The sequence below is a fragment of the Cottoperca gobio genome, chromosome 1 (genome assembly GCF_900634415.1).
Source record: "Cottoperca gobio chromosome 1, fCotGob3.1, whole genome shotgun sequence".
Taxonomy (NCBI): Eukaryota; Metazoa; Chordata; class Actinopteri; order Perciformes; family Bovichtidae; genus Cottoperca; species Cottoperca gobio.
In genome coordinates, this window is record NC_041355.1 from 8,131,194 (window position 1) to 8,149,927 (window position 18,734).

The following is an 18,734-nucleotide window of genomic DNA, read 5'->3' on the forward strand; positions in this document are numbered from 1 at the left end:
CCCATCAGCCTAAAATGCACGTAGTGTTTGTCCTATTTAGCCAATGTTAGCATGCTAATATGCTGTACTAAGATGGTAAACATTACACCTGCATGCATTAGCATGTAGCTTTAAAACCTGTATTGCATGTGCATAATAAACAGCATTAAGCTTGACCTTCAGGACTCATTTTGGATTCTATACTTAAAACATATTATTCCAGTTACAACAAACCAGCAGGTGAAAATCATTTATTTTGTACACATTCAACAAATACACATGGCTTTGTGTAATTATCTAGTGAATTAATATTTCACTACAAAAACACAACCGAGACGTCAGTGCTGGTAATACTACATGTTGTGGCTTAGATTAGTTATGGAAATGTTTTCTTAACTAAGATGTTTGTTCAGTCAATTGACAAATTCTTGTAAATCAAATATTTGCTGTCAAATAATTAATGGCATGGGTTAGAGTGCCATTATCTTGTCATGCAGCAATGCATTTTATATAGCTTGATCATTTTGTGATAAGAAAACTAATGTATTTTGTGTGAAGAAACACTATAAAGCTTAGCTTAAACATTGACGTAGTGATCAATAAGGTGTTTCCTTAATGTCGAGGGGGAAGCGTGGACGGAGGTAGAAATATAGGAGAATTCATTGCTAAGCAACATCACATCTTTGTTTATGGTCAACTGCACTTTGTCCCTTTTTTGATTTTCATTTGTGTGACATCTGAATCGGGGTCAACATTAGACATGTTACAAATTACATTCTCCTTCACTGTTGAATTCTTATTCACTCTTAAGTAAATGTACAAAGACTGAAACTGTATCCATCAAATGCAGAACAATCTAAATCATCACATTTTGTGAACCCTTTCACCCACATTCTACAGCCCTTTAGTTTGTTACTTTTTAAATCAACAAATCAGTTTCTCCACAGTTTGGGAATAACCGTGTCCTGTTTCAACATGACAGTGTGGAAGAACTTGACTGTCATGCGCCATGTTCTGACTTCAAACCCATCCAACACCTTTTGGATTAAGTGAACTGTGAGGCAGGCCTTATTGCCCAACCTCAACCTACTGCTCGTCTGGCTGAATGGGAGCGAATCTCTGCCTAAATGTGTTCCAAAAATGTTTGTGGAGGCTGTTTATAGATGCATATTGTTCAACAATCACATATGGGTGTTATCTTCGGGTTTCGACATTCTTTGAGACTTGAAATGGATCAAGTGAAAGCACAAATAAGATAATCAGTTACTGAGAGTTGACAGTTGTAGTGTCCCAATAATTGTGTTTCACCATCTGTCAATCATAACAACTCGATAGTGTTTTCATTATCATTCCTTATGAGGATTTCTCCTGATGCTCTGCAACATGTGAGCGGCTCATGTACGACTTCACATTCCCTGACTAACACAAGCATCTGTCCCTTCTGAAAGCTCAGTCTGCTGGTTTGACTGGACATCAGCCTGCTCTTCGTCAGAACTTGCAGCGGTGGTTATTGTGCTATTGATGTTTTCCACTGTTATAATACACTCCGTGTTTTCAGTCTCCACCCCTTCAGTGCATTCATCCGACTCATCCTCTCTTCCTCCTGTGGGGTCAGAGTTCTCTAAAGTTTGCTGTAAGAGGTCTGACGGATGTTGTGTGGGAGAGGAATGACTCACACACTCCTCTTCTTCTTCTTTTGACCCTTGACTCATGACATCAGTTGTGACCTGTGATTGGCCGCTGTCATGACACTCTTCACTGCCTGGTGTTTGTATCTGAGGGCTGACTGGCTCTTCCTCAGCTGACTGGTACGAGAGGTTCGGTTGGCACGTCTCCTCGCTGGATGCCGATGGTGTCTCCTCAAGAAGCTCCTCTTCCTCACCTGACCCAGCTGGTGGTCCACTCTCTTGGATTGGGACTTCTGCAGAGCTCTGCTGATCGACGGATATTTCTTCTGACTCTTCGTCACCTGTTGGAATAAAAGATTTAAGAAATAAAATGTCACCAACACAGAAAGATAGATGGTTTACACTGACAGAAGTTTAAGTCACATTGAACACTCACCTTCCTGCGCAGGAGACTCTGACTCAGCCTGCTGAGTATTGAGGATGATGGGGTCTTTTCCTCCTATTATGACAGAACATTATTCAAAGTAAGCCTTAATAAAAACAGTCGAAGTTCAGCTGTATGCAGCGGTGGAAAATAACTAAATACATTTCCTCAAGTACTGTAATTAAGTACAATTTTTAAGGTTCTTGTATTTAACTTGAGTGATTCCATATTTTTGCTACTTTATCAGCTATTTATCTGAGTACGTCTTGCTCTACTGTATCACTACTTAAAAGTGGGTAGAAATGAGAAGTAATGGAAGAAGATGAAGTTCAAAAGGTTGAAACGTAGAAGGAGGAAGTGAGAGGAACATACTTCCATATATTCCCAGAGACACATTATAAGTCAGGCCTCCAGGTAGCAAGAAGCAAAAGGACAGAAGATAGGAAAAGGAATGTAACATTATTGTAAACAGTAAGTAGAATACAAGCTTCAATGAAACACAAAAGTCTCACTACATTAAGATTCTGATGTTCACCTGGCAGGCTCCATAATCCAGACATTTCTAATGTTTTTAGTTTCTTCTCCAGCTCTGCTACTCGATTTCCAAGGATCCTAACGATAAAAAGCACACAACACATTTGCACATTTTGTAATGCACAAATGAGAGTGTATAAATAGAGAGTGTGAAGTATGAGATGGAGTACTTGTTGATTTGGCGTTGGTGCTGAATCACCATGTTCTTCTCGTGGATGGTTTCCAGCAGAGCTGTGGCGAGTGACTTGAGGTCTGAGATGGACTGAGGAGTCACCGGCAAACTGCAGCCGTTCTCTTCAGACAGTAACAATTCCTTCACTGCACACATATCATTAGTCACAGTTTAAGCAGACACCATATTATGCTGTCTGCAAATGAAGGGTTTATAAAAACGTCCATTTCTTCAACGCTTGTGTAAATGTTTACATGGCATTTTGTGACACTACACATACTGAAGTGAGGGTTTGTTAAATATTTGATCCTTCTGACCTTGTTTAGCAGAGAGCACCCCAGTCAGTGCACTACTGTTGGGTTTTCCACATATTTTAGAAGTTTTCCTGCAGTCCAGTGCGCTCTGCAAACAGTGAAAAGCATTATGAAGCGCATGAGAGTTTTGTATTTGAGAGGAACATATAAGTTAAGTGGCTGTTAAAAAATGATTCAAATATTTTAAATATAACTGAAGGAGTAAATCAAACTAATTAGCTACCTTGTACTTCACCAGGTTTGTTTTGAGCAAGTGAATTTCTTCTTGAAGTTGACAGAACCGTTCATGCAGATACCTGAAAGATTATTTTGATCAGAAGAATCAGTAAAATCCAAATATCATTATGTTGTAACCTCTTTTATTTTACAGCTAAATAAACATACATGCATCATCCGATATAAATATGCATACTTTAATTGAACTAGTCAAGGAGTAGTAGTGTTTCAACAGCATGCTAGACTCATGCAAAACTTAGAGATTGTTCCTTAAACTGTGGAGTAATTGCAGATGCTCATATATTTCTAACAGTGAGGCACCGATAAAATATAATTTAAAAAAAGAGTAACCAACCTGTTCTCCATGCAGAGTGCATCTACGTCTAAAATGCGTATCTCATCATTGCCCAGGATGTGGTTAATTTCCAAATTGAGCCGATGAGCCTTCTGCTGAAACACGTCGCGCTCTGCTCGTACGTCCTGAAGCTCGTCAGTGAGCGACTTCACGCTGTGCTCCAGATCCTCGTTCTACAGAGACACAAAACACACAGTGTAAGTACAGGAACTGTGATTTTACAAACACTAATACTAACTTAAAGTTGTGTACATTTGTTGTTATAATGATGTAACATATATATACTGTATGCAGTGCTGGAATGGAACTAAGTACATTTACTCAAGTACAAATGTGAGGTACTTACTTTGTCCCAATTATTTAATTCATTTAAAAATAATTTAGAGTTTTTATTTTTCTGCATTGACTGTTTTTTAACAACTGGAGGACATTTTACTTAAGTTATATTTTAAATGCAGGACTTTTATTTTAGGATTTTTTACAGTAATAATTATTATTTTTAAAGTAGGAACTGAATACTTCCTCTACCACTGACTGTATGTGTTGACAGGATGAACGCAACGATGCTTTCAATCACAAGCCATTAACTGAACGTCACCTGAACAGCCTGAATTGTTGCATTTAAAAACAAATAAACAGTCTCACCTGCTCTCCGGCTCGCTCTAACTGTTTGACCAGATCCTCTCGTTCATGAGCAGGAAAGTGTCGAGTGCCGACCTCCTCGTCTCCAAGCCTCTGTTTGGTGATGGTCATTCGTAGAAGCTGTTGGGACAGAGAGAGACCCGGGTACATTAGCTCAGTTTTACAATATGTGATTCTGCTTTATTTAATCTGATTAACTTCTTTGCATTCAAAAGAAACTTGAATGCTCACTTAAATCAGATAAATTGATTCATAACTGCCAATTGTTGGAGATATATGCAAGACACACATATTTCGGTATAGTGCACAGTATGTCATGGTACCTTGTTATCACCTTGAGCTTCCACCAGTCGTTGTTTCAGCTCCCTCACCTCATCAGAAAGGTGACTGCTTTTCTCTCTGGAGTCTCTCAGTAACTGGGCTAAATTCACCTGAAGAAGACATGCATGTGAAGTCACATGAGCTAGATCACACAGACGTCATTCAGCTGTTACATGACTATATCCACGATTGACAATTAAATCTGTACAGAACAAGAAATATGTAAATATTCCCCCATCTTTTAATCTAAAAAGATAAATGTGTCCTTCATGCCCAAGTAAAAAGAGAGGGTTGTTTCGTACAACGGCAGCAATGTTGGTTTGTTTTACTAAACTGTATACAAAGCAAAGATGTTCCGCCCGGAGACAGCTGAACTCACCTGGGTTGAATACTGTGATACAACTTAAAGACTCGTTCATAAACCCAAGCACATTGTGTACACATAATTTAATTCTGGGTATTAGTCTGCTTACTTTTAGCCATTTAGAGCCTTTGTGTAAAGCTGCAAAATGCAATTTTAAGGAGCTGTTCCTCTTAAGGAGCATTTTAGTGAGATGCACAAAGAACATCTGCAGGCTCTAATCACTTACTTGATTCCTTTTCTCAGGAGGTAGAGAGGGATCTCCGTCCTGTAAATGAAAACAAACATTTAATGCAACATCTCAAACATTTATTAGTGGACAATGGCATTTTTTATTCTATATTTTTCTGCCTAGTATAGCGCTCAAGATGCATCTTTACGACTGTACTGGTTCAGCTTACAATGAGCTCTCTGTACTTCTTCTTGAGTCCTTGGTGTCGCTCACGGAGCTGGTTGGCCATCAGTTGGTACTGGTCCCTCTCCTGCTGGCAGGTGTCCAGCTCTTTCGACAGAATCAGAAGAGCTTCTTTCTTACTCTCCAACTTCCGCTTACAAATGAGGAACTGCATGCAAGAAGAAAAGTTTTACAAGAGAGAGAGAAAAAAAGTTAAAAGCATCGTTACGTGAATATTGAATAATGCAAAATCATTTATATCACAATAACCACATGAGACCTTCTGAAGTTGATTTCTATCATGACATCTGTTAAGGTCAGAAAGTCCCTTTTGTAAATAAAGATTATTTATATTATTCTTGTTATGTTTGCCAAACACAATTTCCCAGAAAAACCAGAGATATTATTTTTGCAATAATATAAAAGAGAAGCAGCTGATTCTCATTAATGTTTTGGCATTATTGCTCGACGATTGATTAATCAATTATCAGGGCTGTTGTCCATTAATGTTCTGTTGATCGACTAAATTGAATAATCGTTGGAGACATACACTTGTTAAAGTTGTGTTTTAGAATCATTCTGGTACAAAAATGGCTTATAATATATACAACAAAGTTTTGTATCATTCTTCATGATATGTAACAAAAATATCCCAAAATAAAACGGTACCGTTAGTAAAAATACACAGTAATAGAAATGTGTAAAACAGGTACATGAGGGTGATCTTACACGCTGTCATTTAAATGTATTGATTGTGACAGATCATCTGTAGTAAAAAAAGTAAATACACCAGCAGTCTGGTGAATATAATTGTACTGCATGTGTCACTATCTTTGCATGACACCAGGCTCTGCAGGTACAAGGAGGGAAGAAAAACATATACTTCCTTATCTAAAGGCTGAGAGAAACGAAAGCAGCTGAGATTTAATCCTCTTTACTCTGTTTAATCTGAACAACATCTTTAACTGTCTGTGGGTGCACAAAGCGACACACGGCATTTGTGAAACGATACCGACAATGTGATAGTTTGGGTGCACAAACATGAGTGGAGGTTATTATAGTGAGTTTATTCTCACGCTCCTCTCTGCGTCTTTCCAGTCTCACCTCGTTGACCAGCCCCTGCCAGTCGCTCTCGCTCCTCCTGGACGGATCCATCTCGCTGCGCACTGCAGGAAAAAAAAAATATTATTAATGACGCAAGGTGAGCTTCAAAAAAGCATCACTATGTTGTGATCAGATTTAGAGACTCATCAAAACGGATTAGCTGATCGAGGAACAGGAGCTACATCACTTCCGTTCGTCTCGGACGTCAGAGAAGCGTCACGATGCATTTGGAAACCATCGTAAAATTGGGAACTAAGCACATAATGGCAACGGAGACCTAGTATCTTTGTATGGAGAGCTACATTATTACAAAGAATGAGTTGTAAACATGTGTTTTAATATTTAACCATTTATTACATTTATTGTCTTTATTTATTTGGGTTATAATATATTTCATAATGCCTTATCTATTGATTTAATATTACAAAATCCATGTTTGGTGCATTTTGTGGCATAAATTACTTGGATGCAATTAAGGCTTTTTGTAGGCTCTTGATGCACAACAACGATAAACCGATTATTGACGCCTGACAAATGCTTTTTGTTTATATTTTTTTGTTTAATGGCTCATCAAATGCAAAACAAACCAGTAGCCTTAATCAGTCCTTAAAAATTAAGTTTTATTTTTTATTTTTTATAAATCAACAGATTCACAAATAATAAATGTGGTAAGTGTGAAGGTTTGGAAAGTATTTTAGGGGATCTATTATTGTATTTTAACTTTCAGGGTATTAACTGACTCTCATATGCCAACCAATCGTTTAATACATTCATGAAACTGCAATTATAGACACTTGTAAATAAACATGACTAGTGGAGGGCCTTGTTAGCCGGGTGGTTACAGTGCACACCATATGAACGCAACATCCCGGGTTCAATTCTGGCCTCGCTGCGTATTATATAATACCCCTCCCTCTCTCCCCCATTTCTACATGTCAAAAAATCATATCACATAGCCGTAGCATCAGGCTATTTCATTCAAATCATTTTTGATAATGATTACAATAATGTGGGTGACATATTTTTCGAGTATGTGGCGAATGCACACACATCAAGATTATTCAGTAAATAACCGCTGCTGTTGATAGTACATAATGCACAGAAAACATATTTAGGCTACTTGGCAGCCGTGATTTGCACAGAACAACAAAGTCTGGGGAGCAAGTGGGGAGAGATTTGACAAGAGTTTATCTCAAGAGGCTTTTAAAGTGGCATCAATCACATCCTCCCTCAACACTGAATGAAAATAATTACAGATGATGATGATGATATTCATGATTTTGTCCTCTGTTGCAGTTGAAAGAAAAATGCTGTGTCAGACGCCAGATGCTGACAGCACTATCAATTTCAAACACGCTGTCTGAGGCACTTTGTCTTTGCTTTATGGACACATTTCATAGTCTGTACGTTCGCCAAGAGTGGAGGACAGAGTGAAACACAGATGAATACAATACATGTGGTTAAATGTTCTTTAATGCATTTACACAGACTCATTCTTACATAGAAGGCTGTTGATGTAGCTTTGTAGCTTCAAGGTATAGAGTTGAAAATAAATATACACACGTTTGCTAGGTAGGTCATGAGGATTTTCTTTTTCAAGAAATCTGAAATGCTAACAAAAATATATTGCTGTTCATGCCAGATCTTGTTAGCATGTAGTTACTTTAAGATGTCTATATATAAAGACCATGGCCTAATTTGCACACCATGCCATTGTTATGTATGTGAAAAAGATTTATATTCCAAGCCAAACAGACTGTATTTAAATCTGTACAATACATAAAAAATATCAAAACATCAGTAAAGAAAAGGGCACACAGTAGTGTCTTAAGACCATGTAAATGTAATTTCAAGTCATATAGCAGCACAAGATTGTAATTCAGAGCAACAGTCAGTATTATACATTTTGCATAGGAATCAGGATTAAATTATATTTAGTTCTGACACTAATCAGGCACTCTGTTAGTACAGTAGCTTGTTATAAATGCAGTGCAGTTAGTCTTAAGCTCAGAGTATTTAGCTAATACATTCAGCTGTGTTAATGTGGAGAATGTGTTTGAAGAAAACCTGTTTCATGCACATTTAAATCATCAGTCATGACAGTTAGTGGGATAAATTATTCCAGTTGTCTCAAACAAATCACTTTATCTTCAGAGTTTAGAGCATTTTAGAGTAACTTTTAACTTTGCTTGCAGTGGCGGAGCCTGGTGTTCAAACAACTCCCCCCACATCGTTCAAACTTAAATTAATCTTTTAGCTATATTCAACATTTTCTTTAAATATCCGAACCCAACAATCCAACAACCAAACCCAGGTGTGAGGGTGTGAGAAAGTTAAAATGGGATGAGCTCTCGTTTTTATTTTTAACAATAGAACTTTCCGTGTGTACAACCACGTGCAACACCACGAATATCTTCCAGGAGAGCCTGTTTCAAAGTGTGTGACATCATCACTATTTTTAAACGATTATCACATCTTGCCCCTCGCTATGACAGCAGACTTTTAAATGGGGCCTTACGTAAGAGCTATAAACAGCTTTCCGGGCATACCGACACTTTGACTGGTACAGTGCAATAGGCCAAATAATATTAATTAATAATAATAAGTTCAGGCTTCTCATTTTTAAATGAACACCAACCTAACAGGTGCACCATTAGGAATCATATATAATGGGCTTTACATTTTTTTATAACCCTTATCAATGGATAGGTTTCTTACTACCTTCGTGGGGTGGCCAGATTATAGCCATGGCCAGAATGGACACCCTTTGGCTACTTGGGACTTATCATACCTCCATAGTTGCTAGAAATGCATATGAGTTGCAGAAACCTGCCAAAGATGTTTGTCTCAAACCAAGAAAGATATATCTAGTTGCATAAGGAAGATATACACCATTTGAGACTCCTTTATAGCGTACACGCAAATATTGATCTGAGTAGCCAACTCATATTGTGATTAGTCATTACTTTTGCCTTATTTAGTCATGGAATTATAAGCTTAAATCTACAATAACATTTTCAAAAACCATGGATTTGCCCTTGAAGCTGGAGGAGAAGATGAAATTCCTCCGGTCAGTGGTCACTGCTGTAAATGACCGGGGTGACTGCACGTAAATGTCCTTGAACTTGTGGAACGTTTTGGTCTCCACATTCCAGAGGTAGATTTGTGTGAAAGTATAATCGCTGCCAAGAGCAAGGTAGTGCCTGTCTGTGAAAGTGAAAGGTTGGAGGATCATTGCTCCTCGAGAAGGCAGAGCCTGCACCTCAGTGAACTGCTTATTGGCCCACTTGAGGACTTTGGAGTCACCGATGTAGCAAGTCAAGGCCAGATACAACTCATTCTCCAACCGGAAAGCTTTGACTGCCACCACGTCGTCAACATTCGGGATTTCGCTGTGAAATATGAACTTCAGGGTGCTTTTGTTCCACAGGTAGATGACAGGTGACTGAGAGCGGCTGGTCAAGATGAGGTAGGACTTTCCGTCCAACTCGACAAACTCAGCATCTGTATCACGAAACCACTCGTGGAGAAACTGATAGGAGAAGAAACCCGTTTCATTGCGGTCTGGTTGGTTGGTCCACTTGTACAGAGTAGATAAACCTGCCTTGGAGCTGTCTGCGATCACAAAGTACCAGCTGCCGTCCATTTGGAAGACCTCAATATCATTTGGCTTCGAGATGTTGAAGACCTCAATAGTTTGAAACTTTGTGAACTTGTTTTGCCGATCGTCAAACTTGTAAATATGGGAGCCACCAAAGAGCTGGGTAACAATTATCAAGACATGGTTGTCGATCAGAACCGACTTGCATCCAACAACAGACTTTCCTGTGGGGATAGAAAAGAGGTGAGTGGTACTACAACACCGGAAATTACATTAAAGTTGATCAGCAACTGACACTACATTAATAATTTCAGTTTCAATAAAATCAGTTATTCTTGTTATTGTCAACAAATCCTGTAAAAAGACCAAAACCAACAATGAGTGAGTCCGTCTCTCAATACTTACCAAATTAAATATATACGTAAATGTTTATAAATGGGAAAAGTATTTCCAAAAACATGCTGGGTACTGTAGTTTTCAGCAAACACTTTACAGTAGCAAATAGTGAATTTGTTGGGGACTATTTTTAGCCGTGCATTAATACATATTTGATGCCCATGTTCATTGTAATGAAGTAACATGTCACCCAGAGAAACATGTGCTTTTGATAAATGTTTAAAGACAATGGAGGTCAATGATAAAAAGTGTGAAGCTGTATCAGGCAAAACATGCTTGTAGGACCAAGTCATTCTTGGTTTTTGTTTTTTTCATTAGATTTTCTGACAAAAAGATAACAACTGAATACCACCAGACTTATCCTTTAAAAAATAAAGACTTTGGGCGGTTGTTGTCAAACCTGTTATATTATCAAATTTCCTGAAATTCATTTCAATGTGATCCCACTTCCATGACCACGCAGCTGTTGGAGTTGGGGGCAGCCATCGCCACGTAGATGTCCTCTTTGAAGAAGAAGATGTCCGCTGCCATGGACTGAATGGGAATGGACTGATGACGCACAAAGTCTGTGAGATGGTGAACATGGTAAACATTATACAACAGCATTTGGATTGGCATGCTGACCTTAGCGTTTCGCTCAAGGCACTGGTGTGTCTAAGTGCAGCCTCACAGAACTGTGGATGTGTGAGTGTGAGTGTGTGTTTTATTGATTTCTTTATTTTTCTAAAGAAATCTTTAGCTGTGCCAGTGACTATTCATAATTGCCTTTGAAAGTGTACTTGTAATTTTACCTGTGGAGATACACTCGCCCGGTGGAATAGGAAGGTCATTGAGCCGCTTGCCCTTCATGTCACTGGGTCCTGCGCAGAAGACATCTGATACTGTGGCATTGGTGTTTTTCAGCCACATCATCAGCCACTTGTTCTCACAAATACACTGGAAAGAGTTGCCTCGCAGATCCCTATTGTATGACAAGACAACATCAACCTTGAAATATTTACTGAACAATGACACTTAAATATTTTATCATATTTGATCATTCACAAGAGGAAACTAGTGAGATGCCACAAAGGCTCAAGCCAGTGCTTAACAAAATCAAATTAAAATGTACATCTACTGCATGATAGTCCACAAAATAATGCTGCGTGTTGCACGATAAAATGAAATCCTCCAAATTTCAACTTTTCAGGAACAAGAATATACAGTAACTAGTTTAGATTGATGATGAAGTATTGTAGAATAACTGACAGTGGATGATTGTTAGATACAGTTTATGTTACAAGTAGGTTGTGCTTTCGAAGTAATTTTGCATCACTATATTTAAAAGATATAAAAATTGCTGCAAAAATTAAAAGCCTCCCTTAAACTGTAACGCACTATAGAGGAGAACAGAGACGGATACTTCATATCTGTGCTATCCATATGATTTGTGTGGGGTTTAATGCTGCCAAACACAAAACACAGCCTGAGTCAGCTTCACTTAGGAACGCAGTAAAAACACACACACACACACACACACACACACACACACACACACACACACACACACACACACACACACACACACACACACACACACACACACACACACACACACACACACTGCTGACACCACAACTGCTTACTCACAGTTCCAGCAATGAATCCAAGCCAAAAAACAGATCTCTTGGCAGAAACCTCATGTTGTTATTAGCAAGCGATCTAAACCAGAAATGCAGGGAGACCAGAGAAATGAATCATTATTGTAATTTCTTCAGTCTTTCTGTGTCTGTCTGTGAGGTGTTGGTGCTGCAGATGCTGCATGTGTGGTTGAGAGAATGACAACAAACTTACAGATGAGTCAAATCTCGCAGACCACGAAAGGCATTTTTGGCGATCGTTTCAATCTTGTTCCCTTCAATGAATCTGTTTAATGAGTCACAAAATAGAAGTTTATCAAAAAGTATTATCATACAGTATATCATGTCAGATGTTGATACACGTCAGAATATTATGGAGGGTAAATTATAGAGTTTTGGAGATTTAGACGGGATATATTCAAGTTAACTATTATGCATCTAATTGTGAATATACTTTTACAAAAAGAAAGAAAATCACAAAACAATACATGATGTAATTTGACTGGTTACAATATGTTTGTCAAATAATACTCACAAATATTCTAGATGTGGAAGGCCAGAGAAAGCGTCGTCTTTTATTGTTGTCAAAGAATTTGCATTAAGAAGTCTGTAAAGGAAAAACAAACCCACTCAATCGAGTAAACAAAAAAATAAAACGTCTTCTAACACTTTTGCTTATTTTCTAACTCTAAATAACCATGACACAGAAATATACAACAAGTTAGAATTATTAAAAACCCATCTACTTTTGTGTTTGTGAGTGTTGCACTGTCTGCACAACTAAACCCTGAAATGTCAATTTACTAATCCATGAATCAATGACAGTTTCACGTGAGAAAAATCACACTTACAACAGCTGAAGAGAGGGCATAAGTGAAAACATTCCTTCTGTGATTTCAGAAATAGACCCATTTACCATGCTCCTGTTGGGGAAAAAACACAAACAAATCAAAGTCTTACTCGGCTTGAGACATTTCAACAATCTGTACCAGGCACACCGAGAGCCAACTCTGCAGGGAAGCACCGCGTAGCAAGTAAATTGTCTCATTCAACGCAACATTTATTGCCTTCTGCTTTACTGAAGTGATAATCCACAAATACGATGTGTTACTCACAGTGAGTTTATCTCATTCGGTATTGTCCGTGGGATCGGTAAAGTACCGACGCAGATGATGGTCTCCTTGGTGCAGGAGCATCCTGAAGGACATTTGAAATTCCTTTTGGATTCAACTGCTCCATAAATACACAGAAGTGCGAAACCGGCCAGTAGCCAGTGCTGAGTCGATGTCATGTTGCCTCTTGAACATTAATAATTGTACATAAGGCCGTGGTCGGTGATAGCAGCAGCTTTTACCCGCCCGGGAGACAACCAAATGCAGCACTGGTGGAAACCCCTGACACAGGCTGATACGGCTGCAGCTGCGACCCGGAAGGCTGCTTCAGTATCGGACAGAGGAGGGAAAAACAAAAACGTCGAGTCGTCAGTAAATTGTTGAACACACTCTTATCAATAAGAAGCTATTACATGAAGTAGTAAATATATGAAAAAATATATTTTTTAAGGGATATTAAAAAGTGGGAAATCAATACGATACTAAAGCACAACAATGCTATGAAGCGGTTATTTCAGCACCATGGACAGCATTAACACATTTTTAATGTACGTACAGACGTTGTCACGTGATACATGCTGCATACCAGAGCACTTTGACTTCATTAGTACAGAAACCCCCCATAAAGAGGAAAATGCATTAACAAGTAATGCCATAAATGTTATTATTGTTGTTCTCTCTAATGCATCAACATTTGACCTCCTTGTCAAATGTTCACCTCTAAGCTAAAGTTACCTATCCATTCTCCAGCTCAGTTTTATTGGGATATATATAACTGATGCCTGTCCCTGGTGTAGTGGTGGTCTATGTGTGCTCTTATATGATTATACCACTAGAGGGTAGCTGCTGATAACCAAAGATGGAACAAACTCCAAGTCTGACCAAGTATACAGGTTTGTTAACGAAGGGGGAAAGTAATCTGTTGTCTCTTGTAGTTCTGAGTTTTATGTGATCATATCTGTTATTCTGATGGTATAAGGTTTTGTTTTTAGAAAATAAATCCCAGGTGCAATCTATGTTTTGATTTTAGCTCATTCATTCGTGTGTCCTCCCAGGCTGGGGATACATACTATGTTCAAGTTGTACATTTTCAAATCCTACACACTTTAAAATACAGGATGTGTGAGAATTGGATATTGAGTAATTATGTGTGTTAATATTCCTTTTATTACTTTCTGTCTGGTAGATTTATTGCTTTCTTTCTTTTTCTTTCACAACTACACACATACTTAAACATACAGGAAAAAATGCTTTTCTTTTTCGGGTTATTGTCTTACAATTATTTTTATTTTTAGTGTTAGTATTTGCACTATTACAAGTGTAAATGTGTGATGGGATTAACTTAGTTTCACTTGATTCTTTGGGTTTGCGATCCACAATCATGACCATAAAGTTTTAAAATGAATAACATAATTTTTGCTCTAAATATCACATAGCAGCATTATTCATAAAAAGAAGTATTTACCAAACAATAGGGTAGTTAGTTGTCGTAGCAGGCCCTAACAAGGTGCTGACCTTTGCTGGAGGACCAGTAGTTTATGAGCATGAGTGAAACCAAATACCCATGGCCAGAAGGGGGCAACCGTACATGTCTGCCATTGCTGGCATAATTCATGACGGCTTTGCATAGCATTGCTGTTTTTAGGCTAGAGTATCCCTGAAACACTCAGGACACGTGCAAGATGAAACCAGAGGATGCCACGGCAAACATCTTTCTGCTATTTCTTTCTAGACAATCATCACCATATTATGACATTTTGCTCATGTTTCAGATGTCTGTACAACTTGATGAACTTGAAACAAGTATCATGTGATCAAAAATCTCTACACAGATAGAAAATGATTAATTTATTTTAGTATGTGCTTCTACTGTGATGTCTGTAGCATCTTTTCCTTGTCGATAAAGTTGTAAAACAAACTAAACTAATACTGAAGATTGTACAAGTACTGAACGTAAAAGTACTGCAACTGAAAACATGAAATGCATAAAGAAGTAATGACTGCAGACCAAACACACAAATAGGATCACAATTTAAACAACATTACAGTACAACACTAATGCTCAGACTTAATGGTACAATAATAGTGCCTTATTAGTATTATTACAATATGGCATGGTGTAATATTTACTCTGTATATTTACAGATACTGTATATTCAGCTGCAGCACAGATATTCTCCCCCCATGTGTAGGATTTATTTTTACTTTGGTGCCATCCAATGGTAGCATCAAGAATGATACTGTACTTTTTATAAGTTGTATTTGGTAATAATATAATATAAATGTTTCTGATTTATTAATTAAAATTCACGGATTTCTTTTTTACTTTGTTATATGTCTGCCGCTCTAAATGTTAATAAATTGCTACTTTTAAGGATCAGATATTGATAATAAATCTATTAGTAAACCATCTGGTACAACTAACTATTAAACCCTCTTTAAAGGGGGCCTTGTTAAAATAATTGGTACCAGTAGTAACAATATGGCCGGTTTCCCTCTATCATATTCTTGAGGTAACATTTTGATATGAATGTGTTTGCTTCTCTATATGTGTGATATGTAAAAATTGTTAAAACCAAAATCCTTCAGCAGTGGGTCAGTAAAGGAGACTAAATATTCACACTGATCATTTATTTATCTAAGTGAAGTGTCATTATTGGTGGTTTAGGGAAACGCTCTAATCCCTTACATCGAGTAAACTAGCTCACATATGACACTTTCAAATCCAAAGATGACCTTTTAACCCTTTGAACCATGAAACCCTTGAAAGTTGGGAGGGGGTAACCTGGAGAAGTCTGCCCGCTGATTACTGCTTCACAGCAGGTGTTCAAGCTCTCAAACGTCTCCAGTTCCCTCTCAGAAGTCAGAAAGTTACTACCGTTGCTAGATGGCACAATTCTACAGGAAACACAAACATATCATAGAGGAATTATGCATATACTCAAAAAGCCTATGATCACAATGTATTATAAATCCAGAGCAATCTATCATATTGCACATTTAGTTTGTTCTTATTGTTGTAAAAAATGACCCCCTTGACATAATGTTTTGACAAGTAGCTTTAAGATTTGGAACAGCTATAATAATCCATACAGACCGACATTATTGCATACTGTATATATTCAGATCTATTTTAGCTTTTTCCAACTAATGTTTTCAATATTATGCATGTTTGCGTACCATTTCAGTATTTTAAATAAAGTTCTGTGGGTTTGAACAGCATGAGTTTGTAATGGCCGGTGATGCAATTGAACTAGTTTACTGAAGCACACCATGGACAACTGTGTCAAATGGGTTTGCATTCATTCTTGATGTGCCAGTTTATTAATACATAATGGTACAAAACTCATTTTAATCAGTTCATTTGTATGTGTTTTAATGTTTCACATCACATCCGACTCATCAGTATGAATCTCACTCTAACATTTAAAATAAATCATGTTGTCTGTGTAAGTATATGGAGTGCGAACTTGCTCTTAAAACAAGGCTTTATAAAACAGAACATTTTAATAATTGAAATAATTGAAAGTAAAAGATGATTTCTTTGTAATCCTTATTTTTCAATAACTTTTATTTTTTTCCATTTACTAATGTGCCTTCCAAAAGTAGTACACAAACATACTTTCTAGTACACGGGGTTGTTTAATCCATACTTGAACATTTACCGTTTCTGTTTCGTGATCACTTTAATTTAAACATGTGTGCCATGTGGTCAGCTCTTACTTGTTGGTAGGCGTCTGGTGAATCAGAGCTCCTGCTGCTGCTCTGTGGATTGGATTAAGTTTAACTTTATATTATTGTATTGTATTATATAAATATTGTAGAAATCTACAACTCCTCCCGTGGCAAACCCCAGGCTCCATAAGTGCACAGCTACCAGAGTTTATCAAATGCTTTCACACAGCCCATGTAGACCCACGTGTGCTCTGGGACTGTCCGACGCTTGTCAACCCTGAAAATCTGTCACCGTAAAATCAACACTTGTTAACGCCGGAAGATTTGCTGTGTTACTGTTTAACTTATCTTTCACACTCAGGCGGTTGTTATTATTAGAGCAGGTACATATTGTGTATTTTGTATCTGATGTGTTTAAGGGTGCAGAGCGAAGGTTAAAAAGGTCTTCACGCGGAAAGTTTGTGGCGTTGATTAATGGTGCTCATGATTTAACACCTGCTGTTTTAATGTAGCCACTGTAAGAAACTGATCTCAACATGCTTGCCTGAGCGCTGTCCCTATTTTAAAAGCTGCCTAAATTTATCAGCTTTGTGGAGGTCAGTTTAACCTGCATGTGTGTTCATGTTTTGGCACAGAAAGAAAAAATCTAATCTTAAATTAGCTCTGACTTTGAATAAATACATGCACTGTTTTTCCACATGAGATTCATTCTGAAAGTATATCCACTACAGTATAAAGGAGGTCGTTATACAATCATTGCATTAATATTTACTGGAATTGGAATTGTTTTATCACTATCAAGTAGTTTTAACTACCTCATATACATTTTAGTATTTTAGTATTTTCCCAACCTAGGGATTTGGGTCCCTCAAAAAGGTTTGCAAGATAAATGTGAGAAGTCATGAGATGATTAATGGGTTTCATTTATAGTAGTTTTTTGGACTTTTCTATTTTCTTGTTTTTGTTTCTGAAATACTGGATCATTCTTAAAGGGTTCCCAACAAAAAACTGCCTGTTTATAAGGGCCACAAGCCAAAAAGGTTAGAAATGACCAAAACCCCCTAAAAGCTAAATGTATGAAGTAACTGCAGCCTTCAAATGAGAGTAAAAAGTACAATATTCCCCTCTGAAAAGTGGAGTAGAAGTATAAAGTAGGTTGAAATGGAAACACTCAATAAAGCCCAAGTACCTCAAAACAGTACTGAAGCACAGTACTTGAGTAAATGTACTCAGTTTGTTTCCACCACAGATTATTTCTAAGAGGTTGACACTGAGGGTAAAATTGTGATTTGAGGGTGACAAAGGCTTTATACTGGTGGCCTCTGTCCTTGATATTGCTGTCAGTGTGCCCTCCACATGGAGCAACTGTTAGCCCAACCCCTCCCTGCTGCATACCACCGATCTGGGGCCCTGTCCAGAAACAACACTTGTGTCTTCAACACTTAGACAGAGCTCTAATAACAAACTCATTACTGTGCGTGATTATTCCTCATTGTCCCTGATAGCAAAAAATACTAAATTGTTATCACGCAGTCCTTCATTTACTTTTGGCCCACGAGTCCTGCATGGCCCAGTGGTGGGAGGAGGAACACATTCTCAACAGATTAGACAAAATCTCAAACTACATCTACAGATGACTGGATGAACTTGTAGTAAATTCTTTTAGCTGACTGACACCAGCTGGTGGGGAATATTTTTCTCCATCAAGAAAAGGCAGCTGTTTCAGTGAGAGGGCAGAGCACTGATGGCATTCTCCTGTCTACAAACATTAGAAGTGCCAATATTAATCTTTATGCATACACTATTTGTATGTAGTAACGATTTGACCTGTATGAAGTGGCGTAAAGTGGGGGGGGGGGGGGGGTCAATGGCCCATTTCGCCACTTT

The 18,734-nt window shown here is 37.9% G+C and overlaps 2 protein-coding genes across 3 annotated transcripts; both read right to left on the minus strand.

The window, feature by feature from the left end:
- Positions 1-214: 214 nt before the first annotated feature.
- On the minus strand, positions 215-6,616 carry LOC115015877 (coiled-coil domain-containing protein 149-like). Of its 2 annotated transcripts, XM_029443527.1 has the most exons (13): positions 6,445-6,616; positions 5,348-5,509; positions 5,176-5,214; positions 4,588-4,695; positions 4,268-4,384; positions 3,623-3,795; positions 3,275-3,347; positions 3,055-3,139; positions 2,736-2,883; positions 2,567-2,643; positions 2,404-2,439; positions 2,044-2,106; positions 215-1,948 (listed from the first exon to the last, which is right to left on the minus strand). In XM_029443527.1, exons 1-13 carry the CDS (start codon positions 6,493-6,495, stop codon positions 1,386-1,388), a joined length of 1,695 nt encoding a protein of 564 aa, XP_029299387.1. In that variant the 5' UTR covers positions 6,496-6,616; the 3' UTR covers positions 215-1,385. The 2 variants fall into 2 exon arrangements, with proteins under 2 accessions (XP_029299387.1, XP_029299467.1); XM_029443607.1 differs by lacking the exon at positions 2,404-2,439.
- A 1,283-nt stretch (positions 6,617-7,899) lies between these two features.
- LOC115015541 (leucine-rich repeat LGI family member 2-like) lies at positions 7,900-16,013 on the minus strand. Its single transcript, XM_029442950.1, is given in 10 exon segments — positions 7,900-10,269; positions 10,842-10,887; positions 10,889-11,007; positions 11,233-11,402; positions 12,071-12,142; positions 12,275-12,346; positions 12,596-12,667; positions 12,912-12,983; positions 13,176-13,494; positions 15,958-16,013. Coding segments are annotated over 9 exon segments (1,635 nt in total). The 5' UTR covers positions 13,352-13,494; positions 15,958-16,013; the 3' UTR covers positions 7,900-9,433.
- Between the last annotated feature and the right edge of the window lie 2,721 nt (positions 16,014-18,734).

Coding starts and splice junctions, on each gene's coding strand:
- LOC115015877 (XM_029443527.1), bottom strand. CDS start 6,495: ATGGATCCGTCCAGGAGGAGCGAGAGCGACTGGCAGGGGCTGGTCAAC. Junction 5,510..6,444: donor GGCAGGGGCTGGTCAACGAG/GTGAGACTGGAA, acceptor TCTTGCATGCAG/TTCCTCATTTGTAAGCGGAA. Junction 2,884..3,054: donor GGTGCTCTCTGCTAAACAAG/GTCAGAAGGATC, acceptor ATATGTGTGCAG/TGAAGGAATTGTTACTGTCT.